The 26,722-nt window shown below is 41.3% G+C and overlaps 1 protein-coding gene across 3 annotated transcripts in view; it reads left to right on the forward strand.

The window, feature by feature from the left end:
* Ptprg (protein tyrosine phosphatase receptor type G) overlaps nt 1-26,722 on the forward strand; it is a 658,629-nt gene that overhangs the window by 379,099 nt on the left and 252,808 nt on the right. For all 3 annotated transcript variants that reach the window (XM_074044097.1, XM_074044096.1, XM_074044099.1), the window contains exons 3-4: nt 639-818; nt 7,435-7,583. In XM_074044097.1, coding sequence (XP_073900198.1) covers nt 639-818; nt 7,435-7,583 — 329 coding nt within the window. The remainder of the gene's footprint in view (nt 1-638; nt 819-7,434; nt 7,584-26,722) is intronic.

The following is a 26,722-nucleotide window of genomic DNA, read 5'->3' on the forward strand; positions in this document are numbered from 1 at the left end:
CTGTGAGAGAGAGGGATTGAAAAGGAGAGGTTAGTGGCTTACTATCCAAGAGTACAGACTGTCACCCAATTGAGAAGTCTTTTGCAATTAGTCAAAGGTAACCCTGCCTGGTTACCTCCCTCATTTATATTGATTTTAGTCACTTTATTATTATTATTATTATTTTGCTTTTCATTTTCATTTTCTCCTTTTCCTATTTATAGATTTCTGAGAGCTAAGGAGAAAATTGTATTTAGGATATTATTCACCATAACAAAACATGCTGAATTGATTTAGACACTTTCTTGTGAGTGAATGTTCTGCTCATTTTAAGGAACTTATTTAATAGTTTTCAGAAATGTCAACAACTCTGTTAACCGTCCTGCATGACTCCCTGAATCTGATTAAAGACTAAGTTAGCAAATAGTTTGACTGCAAATCAGTAAGCAAAACTATATGAAGTAATGTGCCTTTTCTGAGATCTCGCCACACCAAGCAAATGGCTTTCATCCATAATTTCTGGAATTGTGCTGACCTCTTTGTAATGGGAACACCTTGGAAAATGTATGTGAGAACATGTGGCACTTGGCTTCCTACATCTTGTTGGTTCCCTCCCTGACCCTTACCCACGAGGACTGAGTGTTGCTTTCTCTCCACAGGTGTCTATGGTCCTGAGCACTGGGTCACATCTAGTGTCAGCTGTGGGGGTCGCCACCAGTCTCCAATAGACATTTTAGACCATCATGCACGTGTTGGTGAAGAATACCAGGACCTGCAACTTGATGGCTTTGACAATGAGTCTTCTAACAAAACCTGGATGAAAAACACAGGGAAAACAGGTAGACCAAGAGTTCTTTACTTATCTACCACTCAACATGAAATATTTTGGGGTGTTTGACATGTTCCTTAAATAGTGCACATTGTTAAGGGGTACCTAAATCAGCTGTTACTTTGATAAGCAGCTGTGTGTGTGTGACCTTGGGAAATTTACTTAACCATTCTGTGCCTCAGTTTTTAAAAATATGTAAAATGTAGATAATAAAACAGTATCAGTCTCTTAAGGTTGTTATGCATCAATGAATTGATAGGTGTAAGGTGCATAGAATGGTGTTTCTGGAAACCTATCAATATGGTGGCCACTAGTCATATGGTTTTTATTTAGATTTAAATGTTCAATAAAATTTAAAAATGTGAAAATTCAGTCAGTCTCTCAGTTGTACTGGGCCCGTTTCCAAACTCAGTAGCTGCATATAGGTAGTGGCTACCATATTCTAATAGCACTGGACCAAAGAGACATAAGGAGATAAAATACTTACCTTCCTTTGGATGTTATTTGGTCATATTTTCTTACTCTGTCAGACTGCAGATGAGCTCTCTTACCCTTTGTATATCAGATCAGCAGTTTGATCCTTCCTCTCCTTGCCCACTTGTCACTCGGGGAGTCATGAATATGTAGCAGCATCTTTTTACATCTCTAATGGGAAGCCAATATTGTAGCCCTGCTAACTGCTGCGTGGGCTCATGTTGATGCCTAAAGATTTTCATATCTTGGTTTTTATCTACTTAGAATTTTACCCATTAAAACTCATTTCTCTTGCTCTCTCATACTTTCTCTCACTCACCTTCAGCCTTTTGGTACCTGCTTGCTTCACCTTACAATTGCCTTTCCTTTAAACCCTGCTGGTGCTGGAACAGCTCTTGGGATCCATTTTCTTTGCCCAGAGTAGCATCTGTTGGAGATTACTCACTGCTGATTGCTCTGAGTTGGCCTGGCTTCTTCATACAATTGCTTCTCACTTAGACTGGCTCTGTGCTCTTTTTCATATAACCCCAAGAACCTTTCTCCTTCCTGTCTTATAGCAGGTTACCTACTGTCTTCTGTTCTGTATTTCCCCCTTTGTTTAGCTGCACCAGGGACAGCTGTGCTATTTGTCCACTCCTTGTCATCCCTCTTCCTAGCCCTCAGCAGACATTGTGTGCCTGTTGTTACAATCCATGGTCTTCAGTGGTCTTTCCTTATGTTCCATGTGTATATATGCATATGAAAGATTCCTTTTGAGATCATCTGAATATAAGCAGCCGAGAACTTTGGTCCAGTAGTTTAATCAGTGCATGGAATGCAGTGCTACTTGAGTTTCTAGAAGCCTGCCAGAGGCAATGCACTGGGCTCTCTGATCCAGTTTTCTCCTTGATTTGCAACGCTTGACAGCCTTCTGCAAAGATAACACGTTTCAGTGACAGCTTTCAGCTTGGTATCGCTAGTGAAAGGTTTTCAACGTGTGTAGGGTTCACTCAGTGTGAGCTGATTCATGACCTTGCTCTTCCAGAAGCTGATTATCAATCTCTGTCACTCTGCTAACTTCCTAGAGTGATCCACAACCTGTGGCTATCTGAGTGCAGGCTCCAGTTTTAGAGCACAACTAGCTAGGTACGGACACATCTGTGTCAGAGATTTCAAAATACAGTGTTTGGAGAAGCAAAGTTCATCCCATTACCTCTCAGACTGTGCTGATTACTGTGAAATTCCCTGTATAATGCTGGATAGGCCCATCTCTCATAAATCCTCTCAGGTGACTCCTGAGGAGGGTTTTTTAAAAAAAGTGACAGCCAGTTATATGCAATTTGAAAGAACATGAGAGTGTTTTCTTAATGTCTTGAAAGTGTGTTAGTGTATAGTGGTTTTTGAAAGTTGTGATTTTTTTTTTTCAAGCATAAGCCTTGAAACCTTTCATTTTGTAGATCTTAAAATGCCATATGAGTTAACAAATTTTCCAGGATTTTGGAGAAATGAGGATTCATTTACTCTGATTTGTCTGAATCTCAGAAATTTATTTGACCATTCCAGCCACTGTGGTGGGGGAGGGTTCTGCATGTACAAGTTAAGGTGGGGGAGCTAATTTCCTCAGTGAACCTTACTGAGAAGGAATTTGTGGAACTCCAGTGTCTTTTAAAGCATGCATATCATGACTGTTGAAAGATATAATAGGAGGAAGTGTGGCAAAGGGGCACAGTGAGTCTGCATCATTTCTTAGAGCTCATATGAATGTGTAATTATCAGAAAGTTAAAAATATTTTAATTTAATTTTTTTTGTCTAGTACTGACATTTGAACTCAGAGCCTCACCCTTGCTTGGCAAGCACTTTATCACTTTAGTCATATCCCCAGTTCCTTTTTGCTTTAGTTATTTTTCAGATGGGGTCTTGTGTTTTGCTCCAGCCAGCCTGAACTGCATTCCTCCTGCATACCTGGGATAACAGGTGTGCATGTTACTTGTTGGTTGAGATGGGGTTCTTGTCAACTTTTTTCTGATGCTGGCCTTGATCATTCATCCTTCCCATCTCTTCCTCCTAAGTAGCTGAAATTGCAGACATGAACCACTATGCCTGACTAAAAGTTAATTTTTAAAATAAACTTACAAGACATAAGCCACGTGGTCTCATTTTCTATCTGTGTTAATACCAAAATGTAGTAAAGGCTTCTTTTCCTTAACTCATTTATGTTTTTTTAATGCTAGGGGTTGAACCTCTGGCTTTTTACATGCCAGGCTAGCTCTCTCCTACTGAGCCACCTCCTCAGCCCTAGAATCATTAATTTTTAGGAAACACTTTTTTCTTTTCATAGTTCCAGAAAGTGAAATCAAGAGGGAGTATTTATTTATTTTTTCTATGATGGAAATTTGCAGGTCACTTATCTGTAAAATAGAGCCTGTCTTTTGCTTATTGAAATATGAACATAGAAAGTTAATATTTAAAGCAGCCTATTGCATACAGACAGTAAGTTTCCCATAAAACAGTTTTAGTGTTCGGATCTGTCTCCTCACCAAGACTGCTATATATCCCATCGGGCGTAATCAATAGAGCAACTTGGTTGTGCCTCACCCATTTCTGGAAAGTTGTCTGAAATATCTTTACAAGACAGATAGTGTCTCCCTATTTCTTCCTGAGGAGCCATAACTGTCTGTGGTGCCAGTTCTTACTTCATTTAAAGTCATTCCTCTTGCTTTCATTTTTGTGTAATGAAGACAAGAACATTTCAAGATAATCTTACTCTTCCTTACCTTAGCTTTCAGCTAAATGATCAGAACTTAAGATTTACATGGTACTTCTGGTGTATGTCAATAAGCCATGGCTTCCATGAATTTTAACTATAGGCAGTAGGCAGCTTTTTCTTTGTCTTGCCTCCCTCCCTTGCTCCCTTATTTGTTTGTTTTTAGGGCAGTACTAGGGTTTGAAACTCAGGCTTTGTACTTGCTAGGCATGCTCTCTACCACTTGAGTCTTGTCCCTAGCCCTTTTTGCTCGGTTATTTTAAGATAGGATCTTGGGTTTATGCTGCACATATGTTTGCCATTTTTTCCATTTTATATTGGTTTACTGTATTTTTGTTGTTGTTGTTGGCCTACATTCTTTCCTATTTGACTATAGCTAACCAGTGCCTGACAGAGATTCAAGAAAAGGATGGTAAAGTAATAAAAGCTGAATGCAGGGACCGTGGGTGTTAGATCTACACAGGAGCAAGGATTAGCAGACCATCAGATTCGCTTCATTTTACCCAGCCTTAGAACTTTCACAGCGCAGTTGCACAGTCAGAATACACAGACTTAAGAACAAACTAATTGCTGTCTGCTATAAAGAAAAAATTCGAATCCTAACCTTGCTCATATCCACATGCTGTTTTCCCACCTGAATGTGTGTCCCCAGGCTAAGTTCTGAAGAGGAACGTTGGCTCTGCCTTCTGCCCGCACACAAGGTAATAAATGCATCCTCAAGGTCAAGACCATGCTGGTGTCTGATGCATTGCAGTTCATAGCTCAGTGTAGTTGCTGTGTCTCTGCAGCTCTGAAGAGTTGTTCTTCCTTTCCAGTGTTGGTGGGGACATTGATCCGAGCCTGACTCTGAGTGCCAACATGGGGCTGCCACTGTAAGGGCCTCGTTGATTTTCCTATGCCTTATTCCCTGGCCTCTTGTCTCACCCTGTTCTGTAGTACCAGTCACCCTGGTCTTTTCTACTCATTTCTACTACCACAGGACCTTTGCACGAGCTGCTTCACCTTTGATGTGCCCTCCTGTTTTCAGGTTGTCTTTTTACTCAGGTCACTCCCATAAGGCCTTGTCATTCCCTATCCCTCTCTCATCTGGGGCTTGGTGCTCACTTGGTACAATGTGTTACTTAGGCATGTTTTCTTCCCTTGCTTGTTAGTTCTTGGGGCCTGTCTTTCCCACTGGTTATAAGTCCCAAGAGGGCAGGAGCTGATTCTGATATACCTACCTTTTCTTCCCCCCAAAATACTCAGTAAATATTTACTTTAGAATTGAGCTCCATCTGAAAATGGAGCCCCTCACCTGTGTGGCCGCTCTTCTGTGTACACAGGAGGTTCGTTCTGAATTGTCAAAATGACTGACAACTACCCTTCACATGTGCTCCCTGGGTTCCTGGCACTGTGCTCAGGGCTTTTGGGATGTGATTTCCTTCAGGTGTCAAAACAGTGCCCTGGTAGGCACTGAAGAAGCTGGGGCACAGAGAAGTGAGGTAACCTGCATGAGTCATACCGCTGTTGAGTGGCAGAATGAGATGAGTTCACTGGCTTAGGCATTTTGTGGTCTGTTGTAACTACCTGTACTTCCTTCTGTTTTAAAACATTTCTGTTATCAGTGCTAATTAGAAAATTGTTACATGATAGCCAGGGAATTTCTCTTTTTCCAATTTGTTTTGTAAACAAAAGTACCAGCCTTTTTTGGAAGAGGTGTCTGTGCGTGTAGCATGCTATGTGAGAAATTCCATAAAATGAAAAATGAGATAAATGCTTCTGATTGTGCAGTTCCCTAATTATTCCTTTCATTATTCATATAAACCAAATAAAATGACCCCTGACAGAGATATAAATGATTTAGGTCAAATCAAACATTTATAGAGTGATGCTGAGTCCCTTCGTGTATTGATACAGACACCCTCAAAATCTTTGCCTCCATCCTTTGAATACAAGATTCTATCTGTAGAATTTGTAGCAGGCTGAGCTTAAGGCCTAGGTGTTTTGACACTTGAACAAAATGTATAAGGATCGTGTTATATAATACTTCAGATCATTTTTTGTCATTTAAGATGTGTCTTAGAGGCTGTGAAAGGACAAGCCCTTTGCCTGTTTTTACATTAAATAGTGAAAAAAATCAAAAGGAAAACATTACTTTGCGATTAGTGAAAACTGTATCCAATTCAAGGTTCTGTGTGGTTCAATAGAGTTTTATCAGAACATAACCGTACTCATTCATTTACATCTGATCCTTGGCTGTTTTTGTGCTACAAAGATTGTTCGAGAGACTCAATGCCCTGCCAAGGCCTAAAATATTTACCAAAAATTTAGCCCTTTAAAAAAATACTTGGTGACTTCTGCAACCTACCTGAACAGAGTAAAGCTGGAACAATGCTGTGGCTTGTTTAACTGCCACAAGAAACACCTGCTTTAATCCCCTGTCCCACTCATTGAACTTTCACTGTGTATTTTTCAGCAGTGGGAGAAAAATTGCCTTTAGAATGCACTGAAAAGGCACTTACACAAGCAGGGAGCCTTCCCTGGCTTTTAATGCCTCCCTTATATAGTAGAGTACTGAAACTAATTGCTCTGTTGTAAAAATGGGTCATTAGCCTAGTCCTATCTTTTCTGGAGACCTCATTTTCATGCAGGATTTCTCTGTAAGGCTCTCACTGGGACCTCTTTATGAAGAGGAGACAATGAGGATCCAAAAGCTTTGGTTTCCCATGGTTCACACCAGCATGGCTTTTGGTCACAAGCCATTGGGTGTATTGGTTGTCATCTTACTTGGACTCAGCAATCAATAAGAATTTCAGTGAATGAGTGAATCTGGTTTAGAAGAAGAAACAGACAAGGTGTTGCATGTTACCTAGAGACTGTTTTGTATGCCTTACATATTACATTCATTTTTAAAAGTCAGTCTTTTCTGTTAGTATAAATCCAGATTATTCTCCAGTGCTCTTTCCCATGATTGAAGAGAAGAGTGTTTTAGAATTTAGGGTTGGAATTGGTGGAGGTTCTCTGGGCTGTGGATGGGCTGAAGAACATTTTCTTATGCTTAGAATAAAAAAAAAAAAAAACAGGAGAGGATAGCTCACTGCCAGTTTTGGGGTGGCTTTTTGGGAAGATTCTGTACTGCATTTTTTGTCCTTGTCTCCATTTTTTCTCCCATCTGTTAAATGGGTAAGAAATTCCAAGAACTTTCCTGAGGAATTGTCACAATCCCAAACCCAGTGTTGATCCAGACTTCCCTGCAGCTGCATCATCCTGACTTATTCAGACTGGTGGTTTTGACTTGACGTTTAGCAGGTGTATGAAGCAGTAAGTCACACCATGGTAATCACAAACTTTATTAGTAAGCCAAAGAAGAAATCGTTCCTTTGGGTTTGGAACTCACTGCGCTTCCCTGTTTTCTTTCATTTTTCACAGTTGCCATCCTTCTGAAAGACGACTACTTCGTCAGTGGTGCTGGCCTGCCCGGCAGATTCAAGGCTGAGAAGGTGGAATTTCACTGGGGCCACAGCAATGGTTCTGCAGGCTCAGAGCACAGTGTCAATGGCCGAAGGTTTCCTGTGGAGGTGAGAAGCTCCAGAGTGTCACTTTGTTTTGGGACTTTACGTTAATGCCTTCAGGCATCCTGCAGGTCACACTTGGACAGTGCCTGCTCTCCTCTCTCACAAAATTCCTTTTCTGTCACATGGCAAGTTTCTCACCTTTGCCCAAGTGGAGAAAGGTAGAGATGTCACAGCCATACTCAGCCTCGATCTTTCAAGTTCATCCTTTGTTTCATTTATGCTGTTTGCTTTCACTGTCCGTTTCTGAAGCTCTGCCTTCAAAAGGTGACATTTTGTAGGAACCTTGGGTGACTTCATTCTTTCAGAAAATAGAGAAACTAGCATCATAGGAAGTACACCTCAGAACCATCTTTTGGTTGTGCACACGTCCGAAGAATGGTTTCTGCCCCTGCCAGGTGTGACAGAAGCGCTGTGACCATTGGTGGGTTTGATGGTGACCTTTTGCCTCAGTCCATCTTCTCACAGATCCATGCTGTCAGCCAGGGGAAGGGTGTGGCTCATGAAGTCGTTTCCTGTTGTGTGCACATGAGGGGGAGCATGTTATTAATGTGTTAATGTAGAGCACATTGCTTCTGCTGATAACTCATCTTTCCCTGTAGTCATGGTCAGCGTGTGAATATTCTTGTGATAAGCATGTGTTGATTATTGATTCTGCATGTATCAAGCCTTACATGAGAAGAGTGATTCTACTTTGTATTGTCTGCCTTGGACAGGGAATCAGGAGCTAGGAACTGTGGATGAAAACCACATACAAAATAGTACCAGACTTCTTAATTTGCATAAGAACTAAATGAGTGTCGTGCCATTCTCTGACCATACTGAAACATGGAGTACTAGGACCTTTTAGCATGTGTTGATCAAAAGAGTCAAGGAACCAAGGAATGTTTTCAAGTCCTTCCTCCATGGTACTATGGAGTTGGACTCAGTGCCTTGCACTCGCTAGACAGGTATTCTGTCACTTGAGCCACTCCAGCAGTCCTTTTTGTGTTGGTTATTTTTGAGATAGGGTCTTGCTTTATTCCTTGGCTGGCATGGACCGAAATCCTCCCTATTCATGCTTCCCTTGGTAACTGGGATAAAAGGCATGTTAAGGCCTGGCAGTTGGTCAAGATGGGGTCTCAGGAACTTTTTTGTCTAGGCTGATCTGGAACTGCAACCCTCCCTATCTCCCCTCCTGATTTGCTAGGATTAAAGGTTCACTGAGCTCAACTCTTCATGTTTTGTAACTTCCTTTAAGTTTGTCCTGCTTTGATACTCAGGTGAATACTTGAGACTCCAGTCACAAAAGAAATGCATGTGTGTCCACCTGTGGATTCACCTGTGGTTTGTTCAGGTTTCCTCTTTCTCTCTCACTCTTCCAGGCTGTTTATGAGCCCTCAAAGTCTCCTTGATGCTTCTGTGAAGAGAGCTTAGGAGATGGGAAATCATTAGTGTCTCTGTATTTGTAGATGCTTTTGAGTGTATGGGGGAAAACTGTGAATTTTTCCTACTGTCTGCTCACAACATAGATCACCTTTGATTCCAAAGTGTGTGGGTCTTTACCCAGGGAGAAGCAAAGAAATCAATTCTGCAGCAGCCATCAGCAGTCTACTGTGTAAATCAGTTCCATTGTGACACTATGTACCTGGGAAGAACATCCACACCTCCCAGGTGGGTGGCTCCTACCCACAAGACTGCCTTTACTTCAGACCCTGTCAACAGTCCAGGCCTTGGGTAATTCTGACAAAAATTTGCAGGTGCAAATTGGGGTTCCTGTGACCCCGTTCTTAATTACATTATCAATTTAGTAGAGTGCTCATGGAACTTGGGGTAGCTCTTGTTATGTTTCCTGATTTAATATAAAAGGTATTTTCAAGGATACAGACAATCAGTTGGATGAAGAGATAGTTGAGTGAGGTCTGGAAGGGTCCCCAGGAGTTTTGGGCCTCATGGAGGTACTCGTGCCACCTTCCTGACCACTCAACTTCTGTGAGCTCCTGAACCCTGTACTTTGGGACTTTTATGGCAATTTCATTGAAGCCTGCACAACCTTGTTGAAATGGGATGGAACAAAAAGGAAATGGTTTAATGCTAGGTGGTTGAGAAGGGATAGCTGAACAAGACTGGTCTCTCCAGATGCTTCTTAAGCTCTGTGTGCAGCATTCCTTCCTCCTGGGTATACAGAGGACCCTTCTCAAATGCCAGTCTTATCATGTGCTATAACACAAGGTCAGAGCATTTGTTTTTCTTTTCTGCAGTGTTGGGATTTGAACTTGGGGCCTTGAGCTTTCTAGGCAAGTGCTCTAACACTTGAGCCACACCCTAGTCCTTTGCTTTTAGTTTGACTTTGAGATAGAGTCTCACATGGTTTTTTTAGGGTCTGGCCTAGGACTGTGCTCCTGCTACCTCTGCCTTCCAGCTAGCTGGGATTATAGGCATGCATCACCATACCCGGTCAAAAAATTTCTTAATGAGCAGCCCCAAGACAGAAAGAAAGGTGGTGTAATAAAAAGTTTTAAAAATACATAAATATTTAATATAAATAGTACCTCTTCACCTTGGGTTCAGGAGCCAGGAACCATGAATGAAAACTAAAAAATATATATGTGCCATAGTAGCATATGCTTTTCCTGACTTTTTTATGCCCTATTCTTAGAGAAACTAGAGGTGTCTTTTCTGAGAAAATGCTGTTTATTTTTTCTCATTTAGCTAACAAATTTTCAGTACCAACGTCCTGCCCGCCCTCGGACTGGTCTTACTGAATTTTCTGTTCTCCTCACACAAATTATATGTCTCCTGAGTACGGTTTCTGCTTAACAGGCCCCCTCCACCCTGGGAATGGAATGAATCATTTCTTAGAAGTCTTCACTTTGTTCACATTTGGAAAGCATATTCCTAGAAGCAAAATTCCATGATGGTGCCAAGTGCGGGACCTCCCTTCTTGTCTTGTTGACAGCTGCCTCTGGCCAGTGGGAGATGGAGGCATCATTTGTGTCCGGCCAACTTTGTTCTGACGCTTCTTTGTCTTCAAATTGGGTCTCCATTTATTCCATCAGTGTTGTTCTGGAAAAAAAATTGCTGGGATTGGAAGTTTGCAAACTTCATCTGGATATAATCTTAGAAAAAAAGATCACTGGAGCTGGGACCTGTGAACTTCAAGTTCACTTGTAATCACACCCTCTGGCACCAATACTGCCTGTCTCCTCCTCACGCTTGATTGGGAAAAAACACATAGAATAGAGGTCTGTTGTTTTGAGATCTTATGACTTTTATGGAATATTTCAGTTTTTCATTGCTAAGTAGGCACAATAGATTCTGCAATACTCAGCCTTGTTTGACCAGGTTCCTTGGATTTTTTTCTTTTAAGTAACGTCAGGCATTAGGCTGCCTGTATTAATTGGATTTGTTATCAAAAGCAGTCTGGTTCATAGCCTGCTTCCTTAAAATGTGATAAACATGTTAAAGCGCTGAGTGATTTATTTAGATGAACTTGAGTTTGCAGAGATTATAGGTAACTGGGTCCAATTTAACTTTAAAATATGCACAGAAATGTTGCTCAATTTTGTTTAAAATGTGTCTGTAATATCTTATCTTAGGTTGTGGTATTTGAGCTCTTTTATCAATACTTGTTCTTCCTGGAATTTTTATACTGCTTGAATATCTCACAGTCAGTTTAGTTTTTCATGTAAGTATACTGTGTTCCAGGAAAGAAAGGAAATTTTCAGTGGGTGGCGGAGGAACTTTCAGCATCAGGACCATTAATCTGTCTTGTACACAGCACATGTGAGGGTTTGAGAGGAGTCACTGCTGAAGGTTACGCACGGATTGGTAGAATATCGCAGTGCTTCTCCACTGGGGACAGTGTTCCCTCTGCTACCACGCTGGCCAGAGACAGGAAGCAATGTCTGGAGACATTTTTGGTCCTCATCATTTTGGGCAGTGATTTATACTAGTTTCTAGTGGGTAGCAGCCAGGGATTCTGCTGGCTGTTCCAGTGCCTGAGCCACCTCTCCCTGCCCCCCTCCCCTGTAATATGTCACCCAGTCCCCAGATGCTGCTGATGTCATGGCTGGGAGCAACTGGAGCCAGGAAGGCAGGGTGTTAAGTGGAAGTGAGCCTTGCCACCTTGGTGGGATCATTTTCAACACGTGTTTTTTACTGGAGAATGTGTACCTTGCCCTCTGTAACAACCCTGCGGGTTCTGGTTCCTGTCCACTGCACTTGAGATCCAATCACAGCCTTGGGAATTTCAGCAGCTCCCTAGGCTTCAGCTCTGCAGATGCCTCACAGGAAGCTAGTTGTGCTCCCTGTGGGGAAACTGCAATAAACCCAGCTTTGTAGGATTTTCACCTTCCCAGGAACTCTTTGACTCTATAGGCATTGAGAAATTAGACCACTGATTTCCTGGCTGAAATCCTGCGTATGGTGTGCTGTTCCTACACTCAAACACATCCATCCTAATAGTTAGCCAAAAAGTTCTTGTAAAAAACCAAGCCAGAGCTCTCCAGTAGACAGCAATGTCTGTGGCTCAGTTAACATTAGGGAAGAACGTTGGAGTCTCTGCTAAGCTGATCCTCAGATTCTAGACCTAGTGCAGTTCTCTTGTTGCCCCCTTGTTTGTGTAGCCTCATGCCCTGCCTAGCAGCAAGCAGGGTCATGTGTTCAGTTGCACAGGTGTTGCACCACACGTCAGCCAGGCCATAACAGTCCCCGTCCTCAAAGTGTGTATTCTCTAGTGGAGACAGAGAAATTAAGATAGCTGCTATGGTGTCTGGAACAGAGGGACAATTTGCAAGGAGGTGGATGGTCTCTGTGGGACAGTGATACTTACAAAAATGGAAGAGATGAATTGGATCCTGCTGGTAGAACCCTAGGGATATGCAAAGGCCCTGACCCTGGTGGCATTTTGTAAACTCAAAGAATAAAGAGAGGTTAGTGCAGCTTTTGTAGACAAGATAATTACCTCCCCCACAAATGTTTACCCACAAATCCTTTGACCTGCAGATGTGATTAATTGTCCTTTCAGGTCAAAAAACTCAGACTATTCCAATGAATAAAACAGGATTTTTTGGGGGGCAATTTTAGGGTTTGAACTCAGGAACTTTCACTTGCTGGCAGGTGTTCTACCACTTGGGCCGTACCCCAAACCCTTTTTGCTGTAGTTATTTCTCAGATATGTTCTTGCTCTTTTTGCCTGGTTTTGACCTTTAACCATGATCATTTTACCCATGCCTCCTGTGTGGGTGGGATTATAGATATGAGTAACCTTGCCCACCTTGTTTATTGAGATTGAGTGCTAATTTTTTGCACCAGCTGGCCTCAAACCATGACCTCCCAAGTAGCCATCTCCCAAGTAGCTGGCATTGAAGGCTTGAGCCAACCCAGCCATGGATTTTGAGTAATCCGTCTCACCATACTTACCTCCGATGGTTGAACCCTATTTTAATCATCTCCCTATTCCTCACTCATTCCTCGTCCTACAGTTGATAACCTAATTCTAGGTTCACATAGTGCTAATGGGAATTGAACCCTGCCTCATTTCCATGAGTAACTGGACTTGGAGTTAATTCAAGGGAAACCTCCAGGTAAAACCTCTGAGAGCACCACTAAAGTAGAGCTTCTTGGTGTGCTTGCTGTCTAAGGTAATTAAAATCTTATTTATTACAGTAAGAAATTGCCGGAGTTGTTAATTCAGACTTATTGGTGTTTTATGAGTTGAAGTCTTCAATCAGTTTAAATGATCCAAATTGATCATCTGTGCCCTTTTCAGTGGAACCCACAGCTGGTTCACCTTAGCGAGACTACAGCACCTTAACGAGCGAATAGAAGCAGAGTCATCTTTTTTCATCTGAACCATGTGCACATTACCATATGGTACAGGGCTGCAGTTTCCAGGCTGAATCCATGAGGCCAGATGTTGGAGAATGCAGTCTTTTTAAGGAAGGTGTCATGCCTTGCATATGACAGAAGATGCTCAGTGGAACCAGGAGGTCACACCCTCTATAAACATGCACATTTTTATACCTTTTTTATTATTGTGCTGGGGGTACCTTGTGACATTTACAGAAGTTCTTACAATACATCATAGTTGAATCCACCCACAAACATACACATTTTAAAAAGCCCGAGGTAGGTGGTCCTACTACGTGGAAATACCAGTACACTAAACGTGTCACTGTCACCCATGTTTTTCACCAAAATTATAAGGAACAGCAAGATCCCTTTTGATCTTGGAATGGGGTCCAAGACCCTTCTGTCGCTTTAATTGTCCCAAAGAACACTGGTCAGCTGTAGCCATGACTTAAACATGTCGAGTTATTAGCTCTCTGGAGGGCCTGACGTGTCCAGGTGCTCCTCACTTCCTCCTTCCTGGTACTTTCCGAAGTCTTGGTCTAGATCAAGGAGAAGGATTGCCCGCGGTAGGGGGTAAGAAGTTGTTCATTTGATACTGACTTCTCCCCAGCTGATTCCCCTTTCTGCATTCGGCCAGGGCCACCAGCTATGTCCCTTCTGCCCCTCTCTCCCTCCCCAGGCATGGTCCCCACTCTTGCATTCTCTGCTTGGAGCCTGCCTTCCTACCCTCAGCCTGACCAGTGTCTTTCCTGTCATTTTATGGAATGGGTTTTGGCTCTGCCCTGGAGTCTTTGTGTCACACTCTGGCTAGACAGCTTCTTGCCATGATCTCTAGGGTGTGGCCCAGGGTGTTTCTGCCTGGCAGGAGGCTACACAGTTAGGTGTGGGCCAGACCTTCTGGACATCAAGGCCACATTGATCCATAGTCTTTATAGCATGATACTGTGAAGTCTGACCTATTCTGAATTCTCTTGGAGACAAGTTAAGATGTCACATGCCTTTTTGAAAATTTATGCTGTGCACTGTCATGTTAAGGGCATTGAAGAGTCCCCTAGCAAATCTGTTCCTGGTAGGAGTGGCTCCCACCTGTAATCCAGCTAGTTGAGAGGTGGAGATAGGAGGATCCCCATTCGAGAACAACCTGGGCAAAAATAAGGGAGACTTCATCTCAACCAGTAACCTGGGTGTAGTGGTACGTATCTAAGGTTCCAGCTACATGGGAGGTGGAGGTAGGAGGATGACCATTCAAGGTCAGTCTGAGCATTGTTGGTCAGGCCCCATTTAAAAAGTCAGCCATGCATGTGATGTTTCACACCTGTTGTCTGAGCTTCTGGGCAGGAGGAGGTAGGAACAGAGCAGCCCAAGCCCAGCCCTAGCAAAAGTGGGCTAAAAAAATAAAGTAAAAAGCACAAAAGGACTGGGCACATGGCTCCAATGGTAGAGTGACTGCCTACTTCGCACAAGGCTCTGACTTTAGTTCCTAATACTGCCAAGGAATAAGCAAGATAAAAGAAATCTGTTTACCTTTATCAACTGCAATGTTTTTCCAACATGAACACTGTTCCTCTCTTTTTAGGTAACGGATCCTGTCCTCTTTTGGAAATCAGACAGGTTTCTCCTTTAGTTCATAGTTCTTGTGACAACGGGACCCTGTTCAAGTGCAGGCCTTCAGAGGACACAAGAGTGATGTGACATTTCTGTCACCTTGAAAATTATAAAGACATCTTGGCTTGTTGAAAACACTAATTGTTCAGCACATTTGTGAATTTGTTACTACCGTGGCTTGTCATTACTGCCATACGAGGGGAACTGAGACATTTTTTGTAATGTGACCTTTCATGTCACACTTTTTTCTCTTTATATATGTGTGCTCTGTAATTCCTGAAACTACTGCAGGTCACCTGAAACCGGCTTTCTCCCCAGAGTCCTTCGTTAGTGGAGCTGAAGGCAAGGCCTGCCGTCCCTGGCTTCCGTCTCCATGGCTGTTGCAAGTGTTAGAGAGACTGTTCCATCGTCCCCTGGTGTTTGCCATCCTGTGGTGTAGCCAATTGTGTTTGCTCTGAAGTGACTTCTTCAAACATAATTTGTGACTTTGTTGAAGTAGAGATTCCATCTTGGAGTCGATGTTTGATACTTCCAGTAAAATATTTAATTTCCATCTGTCTGGCTCTCATGTGTGTCCTGTGCTAATTGAGAGACTCATTTGCGGTGGTCCCAGGACTAAAGAGTTTGCTCAGTAGAGACCTCAGGGCCTGGTTGTACAAAGCCCTGAGCAGGTTTTATGTGGTAGAAACAGTTGTGTCCCTGGTGTGTCACTTGGCAGTCCTCCTCACACTCATCCTTAGATGTGAAGTTAGCTCAGAGCCTTTCGATGGTGTAGCACACCATGTGACATGCTGATCGCTGATTGTGTCGCCCTGAGAGTTACAGTTAAGGCGGGATGATTCGCTCTGACAGGCAAGCCTGATTTAAATTGGATTTATTCTCAAAAGTAGAAATTTGATGACCTGGGGGACCTTAGACAACCCAAGACAAGGTTTGGGTGGGAGGGTCATAGTGATCCTATTATAGAGACAACCTGATGATCCCTTATTTACTGTTTCCAGGGCTGGTGGAGTGGATCAGGAGGTAGAGGGCTTGCCTAGCAAGCACAGGCCCTTAGTTCAAACCCCAGTACTACCAAAAAAAACCTGTTGTTTACTGTTCCTATCAACCTTTTGACAGCGGGGCTCTCCACACAACCTCCTTAAAGTTGGAGTGGCTGAGCACCTGCGGTGGCAGAGCACTGCCGGAGACACTTGTAATTCTAGCATCTGTCTGTTCTCTGATAACTCTAAAACCTGAGCATCATGTTTTGTATTTGGTGAAGTATTTTCATTGTTTTGCTCATCGTCACTTTAAGTTGCTTTTGGAATCACCCCTGCAGTAGAAATAATGTAGAATCTTAGCTGCTGTTTGCTGTATAATAGGAAAGAAAAAAGTCAGAAGGATTCAAACGCGCCCAGATGGTTGAGTCACAGAAACTATGAGGGGAACAGGAAATGTTGTCAGCTGGGTATGTTGAAATGTCTGTGGGAAATACTACAGCTTTGACCTGGGCTGACCACTGCATTCCAGTCATTTCCAGCAGCACTGTCTGAGATCAAATGTAACATGTGCCCTACGGAAATTTGGAAAATTTTATTCCATATTTTGGGAAGCCACTTTAAAAGAGGTTAAAAAACACAAGTAGTTTTACTTGATCTGAGTTTATTCTATAGAATTTATATCTTAGAATGATAGTTATAAAAATTATGAAAATTTAAGTGATTGTAATAACCTACATTTATTCTAGTAAGTTCAAACTATTATTTCAACATAAAAGCCACCATGTCTGGCTGTAGTCTAGCTACTTGGGAGGCTGAGATGGGGGCTTGAGGGGGAGAAATCATGGTTTAAGGCCAGTCTAGTCAAAGTCACAAGTCCCTATCTCCAAAATAACCAGTGCAAAATGGGTTAGAGGTGTGGCTCAATTTGGCTTTCAAACCCCAGTCCCATCAGAGGAAAAAAATTATTATTACATAGATATATTACATTCTGTCTTCATATAAAAGTTTTTGAAACTCATTTGTATTTTACACTGGCCTCCCATCTCCTGGCTGGCCACATCTGTGTTCTGTGTTCTTGATAGCCACATGTAGACTATGTCTGCTATATGAATGCGTGCTTACTTATGGGTTCCAGAGTATAATAATAGAATTTAGATAATAAACTGGCCAGAATATAATTTTGTTTCTTCCAACAATCACAACAAATTGCAGCTCATCGTATACAAAATATCGATATGTTGAATGCACAAGTCTAAAGCTGTAATATACAACATGAAGATTGTGGTTTGTGATAAGGTATCTTTTGCTAAAGTAATATGGTATTGCTGCTCCTCACACAAGTGACAACAGTGGGGACCCATGTCACATGTTGGGCTTTTTTCATGTTTCATGGTTGTAGCTATTTTACTCTAGCTCATAACATCATGTTGCATACCTTAAAGATGTACAATAAGATTTACCAAAATATATCCATCTTTGCAATCTTTCAGTATTGGGATCTGAATTCTTTGTTGCAAAGGCTTCACATGGATGTGTTTTGTGATTTTTTTCTTTTTTTTTCCTTTAAAAGCTTTCTGACTTTTTTCCCTTACTTTACTCTTTCACAACATTTCTTCCTGAAGCTTTGGCCACTATTCTTCTCACAGTCCATTTCCAAGCTGAAGAATTCGAACAAAGCTGGCTGGGAGACCTTTGTGCGCTGACAGTAGAGGCCTCAGACAGCCTGATCAGGTGTTTTGTAAGTTCACGTCAGGAGGATTTATGGATATGTGGCCCAACACCTCCATTTCCCTCCCCTTTTTTTTTGATCTGTCAAAATTTGAGCAGAAAAGTTTCAAGCCATCTTAAATCTAAAGCCTTTCCAAGTTCTTTAGTGCCACTGTCACTCAGAAGGGACAGTTGGAAAGATTTATAAAAAATAGAGAGAGGCAAACTTTGAAAGAAAGTCTTATTTCCTCTCTTCCCTTCTAAATTCCTGACACAGATATTCTTAGCAGTGTCTCCTCCCCCTACTCCCCCAATCCAAACGAAGGACATTCTAGAGGCTTCCCAAGTTGCAGTGCATGCCGGGTCCTGGGATCTGCATACACCAGATGGACAGAGTCACTAAAACCCTATTTTGTATAAAAATACAAATTTCTTCTAAGTGTTTGAGGATGTCTTAAAAGGCAAGACTTTAAAACTTGGGTTAATACAACGATGATTTCGAGGGTTAATAGTAAAATAACTTCTAAATCCAAGCTTTTACCGATAAACAGGTATAACTGACTTTTCAGTTTTCTTATTCAAGCCTTTAGTGCGTCAGTTTATAAGGTTCAGTGTTTCGGGGAATGCTCTCGGTTTATGACTCAGGCTGCCATCAAGAAGGACAGAAGAAAGGAAACTTCCCTTTGGTTTTCTGCAACCTCTCTGGCTTTCTCAGCTTTTGAGTTTGCCTCTGCCTTTGACTCTGTCTTGTCATTAGCAGGGTAAGAATGAGCTGAAATATCATAACCAAATCTAGGCAGCACCCATAGAAAACTTTGGCCCAGGCTGGCCTCGAACCATGAATCTCCTGGTCTCAGCCTCCCAAGTAGCTAGGATTACAGGTGTGAGCCGCTGGCACTTGGCAGGCATAGTGATTTCTAGAGAGTAAGGGACTAATTCTGAGAACAGAAGCTTTCAATAAATTCATTCAAAAGATGTTTAAAGGAGCAAACCCTCTTACTCCACCTGCCCAACTACCACTTGGATGAAAGATGGGAAAACCCCCAAGTAAAAGAGTTCATTCTCCCAAATCAGTGCACATTCATCCTCTCGCCTCCTGTGGGGATGCTGTGTGTGAGTCCTGTGGCACAGCTCAGCTGATGCTCTTTCCCAGGTCTCTTCTTGCAGAGTGTGGGTCTTGTATTAACAGCCTTCACATCCGCACATCAAGACAGATTGTTCCAACTAGTTATTGAGGCCCACGGTTTTGTGGGCTGGTGATATGTACGTGAGCAGTTACCACTGCAGAGTTCACCTGTATGCCATGGGGAATTTGGGATTGAGATTATCAGTTTTGTTTTTGAGTTGAGGCAGAAGCCATGAGAAGGGGCCACTGCAATTCTTGGCAGGTGCCTTCCCTGGAAGGTGCCCCAGTGTCCCTCCCACACAAAATCTTAGGAGGTTTTTAGGCTTCTTTCCTGTGCACCACTCCATACTGTGCCTTCCCGGGGAGTCACTGAGAACCATGCACCCTGCAGAGCACCTGGCTTGTCAGAGTGACAAGGTACATGATTTCATGGCACCTAAAAGACCAGCAGAGTCAACCTTAACCAGAACTTACCTCCAGAGGAAGTGGGCATTTTTTAACTGCTAAAACCGTATTGGAATTATGTTTCTTATTTCCTAATATTGGTAAATGGAAACAAAAGTAAATGCAGTCAGTGAACAGTGTTTTTCATGTTAAAATGCTGTGTCATCTTTCTTATGAGTGCCATAGCTCTGTATAGTTCTCAGATTCTTGCTATTTCGAGAGTTTTCTAGAAGCCCACAATAGAAGCTGAAAGTAGTGTCAAATGCTAGAGGGAGTGTGGACCCTGGAGGTAATGCACCTCTCTAGTAGGTCATTCTCTTTGAATAATTTGGGATCTTCAAGTCAATCCAAAAGTACCTGAAATTCTAATTCTACCATTTGAGTTGAGGTACTGCTGCCTAGTCAAAGTCTAAACTAAGGAAAGAGCTAGATATAAGAGTTCTAGCTGTATTGAATACCTTCATAAAACCATCAGATAATGTTCCAATATTAGTATTATAAAGAGCAGAAGGTGCTGTGATTGTACAAAATGTGAGCAGGCTTTGGGTGAGTCCCTTCGCCTGGAAGGAGGTCCGGATGTGCTATGGCTGGGGATGGCCATAGGGAGAGGAAGTGTTAAGTGCACTTGCTCTTGTTGCTGGTGGTAGTGAACCAGCTTCACCTCCAGGGGAAAGGATGGGAATGGACGGGTGGTATGCGGATAGACTAGGATGGTGACCTTAACAGTTTTGAAAGAAATCAGCATGGTCTTGGGGTCCCCAGTAGAACCGGAATCAGTGGACTCTGCAGAAGAAACTGGTTATAGTTTAAGGCACATCATGCAGGCTAACAGCCAGTGCTAGCTATGGGCTCATTCCCACTGTGTGGAGAAGTGAAAAATATTCCTCTATGTCTATAAAAAACAACTCGCAGTAGGAACAAGTTTGGGTTTGTTTTACAACATGGTGACTGTGGTCAGTAACAATGGAAAATTCAGAACTTGTTAAGAGTAGGTTTTCATTTTGTTTGTAGTGCTGGGGATTGAACCCAGGACCTCATACATGTTAAGTAGATGTTCTACCATTGAGCAATACGTCCAGGCCTGAGTGAGTAAACTTTAAAATGTTCCTACAACAATAAAATAAGAAGTGTGAAAAAATGGAAAGTATGGTTGTATATATGTTAATTAGATTAACTCATTCCATAATGCAAACATATATCAGAAACTATAAATATGTGAATTTATTCTTTGCAAGTTCCAAATTTAAAAGCAAAGAACAACTCCTACAATAATAATTGACTTTTAATAAATACTCATCTGTGTATGCTTGGAGCACTCTACATGTAGTCATTTAATTATGACTTAAAATATTCTTGGAGTAGCCTAAGTGCTAGAGCACTTGTTTAGTAACCTCAAGACCCTAAATTCAACCCCCAGTACTGCCAGAAAAAAATAATAATTCTTCCATTGTTTTTTTAAAACAGTTATGAAAAAAAGTCATCCTAATAGAAGTTTCGGTAGATAGAGCCCGTTGTAGACTTGATGGAAATTAGTTAGGAGTCTTGAGTTCTCTATTGATCACATGGGATCCGCTTTCATTGTGGTACATTTCCAATATTCGTCTTGCTTAGAAGGTGAAAATAAGTATAGTCAGTGTCAAAGTGAATGTAGCCATAACCTGCTTTGTGACTTCAAGCATTGTGAATAGCTTCCATATTTTGTGAGAATCCCCAGTCCTTCTAAAATCATACCTAATTTTTTTACTTGTTCCTTGGTGCATTCTACTGGTATTTCACAATTAACACATTTTAAGATCAGGAAAAGAAGTAACTAAGTCTAATCCAATGTCATTTAAAAATTTTTATTTTTCCAAAATTAGAAATAAGGGCAAAATAGTTTCTGCTGGGTATTGAGTGGGGGGGAGAGGGAGGGGGCGGAGTGGGTGGTAAGGGAGGGGGTGGGGGCAGGGGGGAGAAATGAACCAAGCCTTGTATGCACATATGAATAATAAAAGAAAAATGAAAAAAAAAAATAAAATTTTCAAAGTGAAAAAAAATTTTTTATTTTTCTAGGCAGGAGTAAGTTGAAAGGCAAATAAGTGCATAAAAATAATGTTTGCAAAATTCAAATCATTTATGGTCCTCTTCAATCAAACTAATTTGTGAATTATAAAATAATTCAAACAGTATGTGAGTTAAAGAAGCATGTTTTGCCTATAATCCCAGCTACTGAGGAGGCAGAGACTGGAGGACTGCCTTTTGAGGCAGGTCAGGGCCTGTCTGAAAAGCAAGCTGAACACGGTGGTGCTCATCTGTGGTCCCAAGTACTCTTGAGGCTGAGGTAGAAGAATCTTGGTCAAGGCCAGAGTACATAAAGTTAGCTCCAGACCCTGACTGAAAAAGCTAAATAAAAAGGGGCATAGCTCAAGTGGTAGAATGCTTGCTTAGCAAGCAGGAGTAAAGGAAGAAAGAGACTGCAGGAGAGAGGGAGGGAGCAAAGGAAAGGGAGAATGGAACAAAAGTATGTTTTTCTTGCAAACACATAACACCTTTTAGAAATACTAGTATAGTATACATGGCTTTATAAACTCACTTGCATTCACTTGAGGGAGTCTTCTGTTTCAGGTAAGTAGTGCTCTCCAGCACCCAGGTACCAGCTCTGCCTGCAGGGACCTTAGCACGGGGTTCATCGCTGCAGCCAGATTTCCAACAACTGTGTGACTCTAGGCATCGATTTCACCTGTGTCCTCTTCTGTAAATTAATGTCTAATACTGATAGCTCCCTGCTAGGAGTTTTTATGAGAATTAAAATTTTAATATTTGTATACTATGACATAATGAATGATGAATTTTTTTTCTTCTCTCCACAATGTGGATGTATGGAATTGATTATAACTTTACATAGTTGGTGGACAGTTCGGCTAGTTCCATTGGTCCCTGCCAAAAACAGCACAGCTATGTAGGCCTTGTATCTGGGATAAATTCAGGTTTTCTATTTAGATTCTAGTTCTGTTTTGACTTGTTTCATTTTTGAGAAATGATTGCACTGTGTTACCCAGGGTAACTAATTGGCCTCCTGAGTGCTGGGATTACGTGTGTGGGCCATCACATCTGGCTGTACAAAAATTCTTAATCTGTCTGTATTAATAATTGTTTTCCCTGATGATGAAATATAAGGACTCCTAAAACAGAGCTAACATCTTAAAATGTGTGAGTAAAAACCATGCATGTATGGATTTTTTGTTTGACCGAGAGGTCTTATCAGTCACTTCATTGAGACTTTTTTTTGTTTTGATGGTACTGGGGTTTGAACTTAGGGATTCATGCCTTGCTAGGCAGATGCTCTACCACTTGAGCCACCCCAGACTTTAATATTGTTTTGAGGTCCCCTTTTTCCTAACTACCCCTTCAAAAATAAAGTATCTCAAAAAGAGGAACAGGTACCTTTTTCTATAGGACTAATTTGTCTTTTACCTTCTAATGTAGAAAGCATATGAAATTTCATTCAGAACCTCATTAGTGTTACGAATTTTCTGAGTGGTAAAAAGTTGCAGCCAAGGTTGACATAGGTGACTTTTCTACCTGTGGGCAAGGGACCATTGCTGTGTCATTACTGTCCTTAACTTCAGCTCCACATATAGTACCAAGCATGGCATAGGAGACCTATTTAAATTTTTCACTTAATGAAACAATAAAAACACTGTTCTTTCTCTTAGTAAATTTGGCCCTATCCTTCAAACTCATGTGTAGAAAACTAGATCATAAAACATTGGTATATTCTACAAATCTAGTTCTATTTTGGGACCTTGGCACACCAGTACCAGTGTTGATGGGTATTTCATTCTGTCATAACTGAATGACAGGACAGCGCTTGTCACCATCTATGGACTCAGGAGAGGGTAGAAAGTTCAGTAGGTCTCACCCAACAGGCTTTGTTCAGTTTAAGTAGATTATGGTGTGAACGATGGAGGTAGAGCTCATAAGTGGCAGGGCACTGGGATTTGAATTGGGCCTGCAATTTATTTGACACGGGTAATGTTCTTATGAACAGGACGGAACCCTGGTTTTCAATGATAGGTAGAAAGACTGGCTCCAGGATTGATAGAGTGTTGGGTGGATTAGTAAATAGATTTGCTAAGAAGTGGAATGATATGCCTTTGGGGTCTGAATTCACCTAGCAACAGCCTAAGATAACAAACCCAGTGATACTTGGATTTCAAAGGTATTTTACACAGGAGCTTTAAGTTTTTTTGGTTGAACTATTATTTCTGCAGAAGTGAAATCTATTTCTTCACTTAGCAAAATATGTAGTTAATCCCTTGGTGATATATCATTTAGCTCAAGCGTTTTATTTGTCTTGGCTGTTATTTTTTTTTAAATGTTTGTCAGCCTTACTGCCTATTTATTACAACAATATAACATATAAACTCACCACAGCATGAACTTACTACTTAGGAAAACACTCCACTAATTAATTAAATTTAACCTCAAGAGTCTGAAGCTTAACCTCTCTGCTATGTATGTTATGATCAAATTACCTATTGTAAATATTTAATAAAATAGAAAAAAGCAAAAATAGTTCATATTATTTTGTCAGTCAATTAGACTTAACACACAACCTCAAATCATCTCAGATGGTACAGATGTGTTAGTAAGCATGTAGTGTGGTTCTGCCCTCAGGGACCTAGTTTATCAGAGCTTCTCCTTGGGTAAAGATGAAGTTGGTCAAAAGTTGATATACAGTGACATTTTTACAACTGTTCTTCTGCACAGTTGCAGAAGAGATGTCTCCCTGGAAATTTCAGCCAAAGACCCTGTTTCTTTCAGTTCTGTTTACATCTTCCTGCTGGGATTTCTGTCCCCATTTCTGTCCTCTTATGTAGTAAGTGGTCCATCTGCTTCTGACTCTGTCTTACCCCTGTGTACTCCTCCAGGTGTCAGTTTTGAATATGCATTACTTTCCTTTCTGTTTATTATCCTTCTTTACTTCTAAACAAATAAGAAAATCTTTTCCATGGTCTTGCTACCAAAATGGCTGAACTTCCTGTAATTTTGATGTGTGTAAAATCTGCTGTTTTTATTGATATGGAAGCTCAAAGAGCTTCTGAGATTCTAGAGTCAACATTAGCAGTGCCAACTCTTGACTATATAGAGTTGAAACCCATTTCCCTATTTTGTGATTTATGGTAGTGAAGGTACTGGTTTGTGACAGTGTTTTGGAGCATAGTAAACTCTGGGTATGGAAGATTATAAAAATACCAGAGAGATTAAGAGATACGTACAATAATCCTTCGATCACAGGATCACTAACCCAAGTAACAGTGTTAGCAACTCCTGGGGAATATGTTAGTCCTCAATGTAAAGCTATTGTTAGGACACTTCCTAATTATTTTCTCAGACAAGAAAGGGCTCAAAGAATCATCATTACTGGAAACATAAATGAAATAAGGCTGTTTTGAGACTGTCAACTATTTCATTTCCTTTTATTTTTTGACATTTATTATTTTTTTAACCAATAGAAATTGGGTATATTTAGGGCATACTACATGATATTTTGATGTATGTATACATTGTAGATTATCCAGATCAAGCTAATTAGCATATCCATTGCAGACTCTTTTTCTAGATACCCTGTGTCCTTCTTTTCTAAATCATTTTGCATTGATTTAATGTTTTTGATTTCCTCCCCTCTCCCTCTCCTCCTTCTCCCTCCCTCCTTCCCTCCTCCTTCCCTCCTCCTTCTTCCTTCCTTCTCTCTCTACCCTTCTCCCTCCCTCCCTCCCTTTTCCTCTCCAAATATGCTATTACAGAACTCCTGTCTTCCTGCTCTTTTGTGTTGTAATTTATTTTGGCAATACTGAGAATGAAACCATGAATTTCTATCTTTGTAGGGTTTTGTTAGAAGTAGGTATGGAGGTTCTGGACATAGTGGTGCATGCCTATAATTCTGGCTATTTGGGAGGCAGAGATAGAGGTGGATTGTAGCTAGCTCAATATAAGCACATGACCCTGTCTGAGCAACAAACTTAGAGCAAAAGGACTGGGGCTTTGGCTCACGTGATAGATGGTCGCAAGGCTATGAGTTCAATCGTTAATGCTTAAAAAAAGAAAAAAGTATGGAAATATCCTTTTGTGTGTGTGACTGTGATTGGAACCCAGGGCCTCATGCATGGTGCTAGGCAAGTACTGTACCACTAAGTTCCAGTTCCCCAGCCCTGAGCATTCACTTTTTCATTGAAGACAACTTAAGAGAATACTTGAAACCCACTGATACCAAGTGATTGTGATTTTTTATTACATCACACTCAGGTAGACTGTATTACATACTCAGGGAAAGCTAGCTTCCACGTTTCTACGTCTCTGCAAAACCTCTTTGAACAGTTCCCCTTTTGTTATTTTTTATATCAAGTACATTTTTTAAAACAAACAGTGAAAATGTTTAGATGCAGACTAACCCTCAACTCATCTGATAGATTCAGCTCGATCAATTAATGAGTTCATTTAAATTCCATAGAGCTCAGCAATGAGATGTGTACTGGGTTTAGGATTATAGTACTGGGTTTAGTGTCATAAATAGGGCTTTGTTGTATGGGTTTTGACATGAGATTTCTAGTTCAGCAGATAATGGAAATTGCCACATTTCAGTAGAAATCTATCTTGAAAAGCAGATTGCTCCCACTGTTATGTTAGCCTAACCTTAGCAGTTTCTTGTTTATTAATGGAAGGTTATCATCATAGAGAGACCCCACTTAGAGGCGACATCTTTATATAATAGGTTGGCAGTTAGACCCAGAAGGGTTTCATGTGTGGGCAGTAAAGTCATTGTTAGATGCTGAGACAAAGAGTGGGTCGGAACACTAAAGATTTTAATATGTGGTGTCTAAGCTGTCACTACCCACCTCTGTGCTGAAGAGATGAACTTATTTTTAAAAGATTATAGGTCTGAATGTGCGCACACGCGCACACACACACACAAGACACATTTTCTTTCTTTTCTTTTTTACTTGATTTTTGTGCTGTTAGGTATTGAACTCAGTGTTGCACCCATGCTAGGCAACTGCTCTACACCCATGGCCCTGGTGTTGAATTTATTTATTTTGCTGTTTTTTTGTTTTTGTTTTTTCTTTTTGACAGCGCGGAAGATTGAATTAGGGCCTCGTGCTTGCTAAGCAGGCATTCCACCTCTTAGCCACTCCTCCAGTGCATTTGCTTGTACTTTTTCTGATGGGGCCTCCTGCTTTCATCCAGGCCAGCCTTTAATTCCGATCCCCCCACCTCTGACTCCCCAGAAGTTGGTACCTCACGTGTGCGCTGGTATGCCCAACTCGCCGCACACAGGTTCTCCATGCAGATATGTTCACATTACTCTGGGGATCTTTGCAAAAGGGCTGGGAAAATCTCTGAAACTTGGTGTTTATGTACTTCTACCTCTTTGCAGGAAATTCTCAGTTCAGGAGGATGAAAAA

Source organism: Castor canadensis, chromosome 10, assembly GCF_047511655.1.
Source record: "Castor canadensis chromosome 10, mCasCan1.hap1v2, whole genome shotgun sequence".
NCBI classification, from domain to species: Eukaryota; Metazoa; Chordata; class Mammalia; order Rodentia; family Castoridae; genus Castor; species Castor canadensis.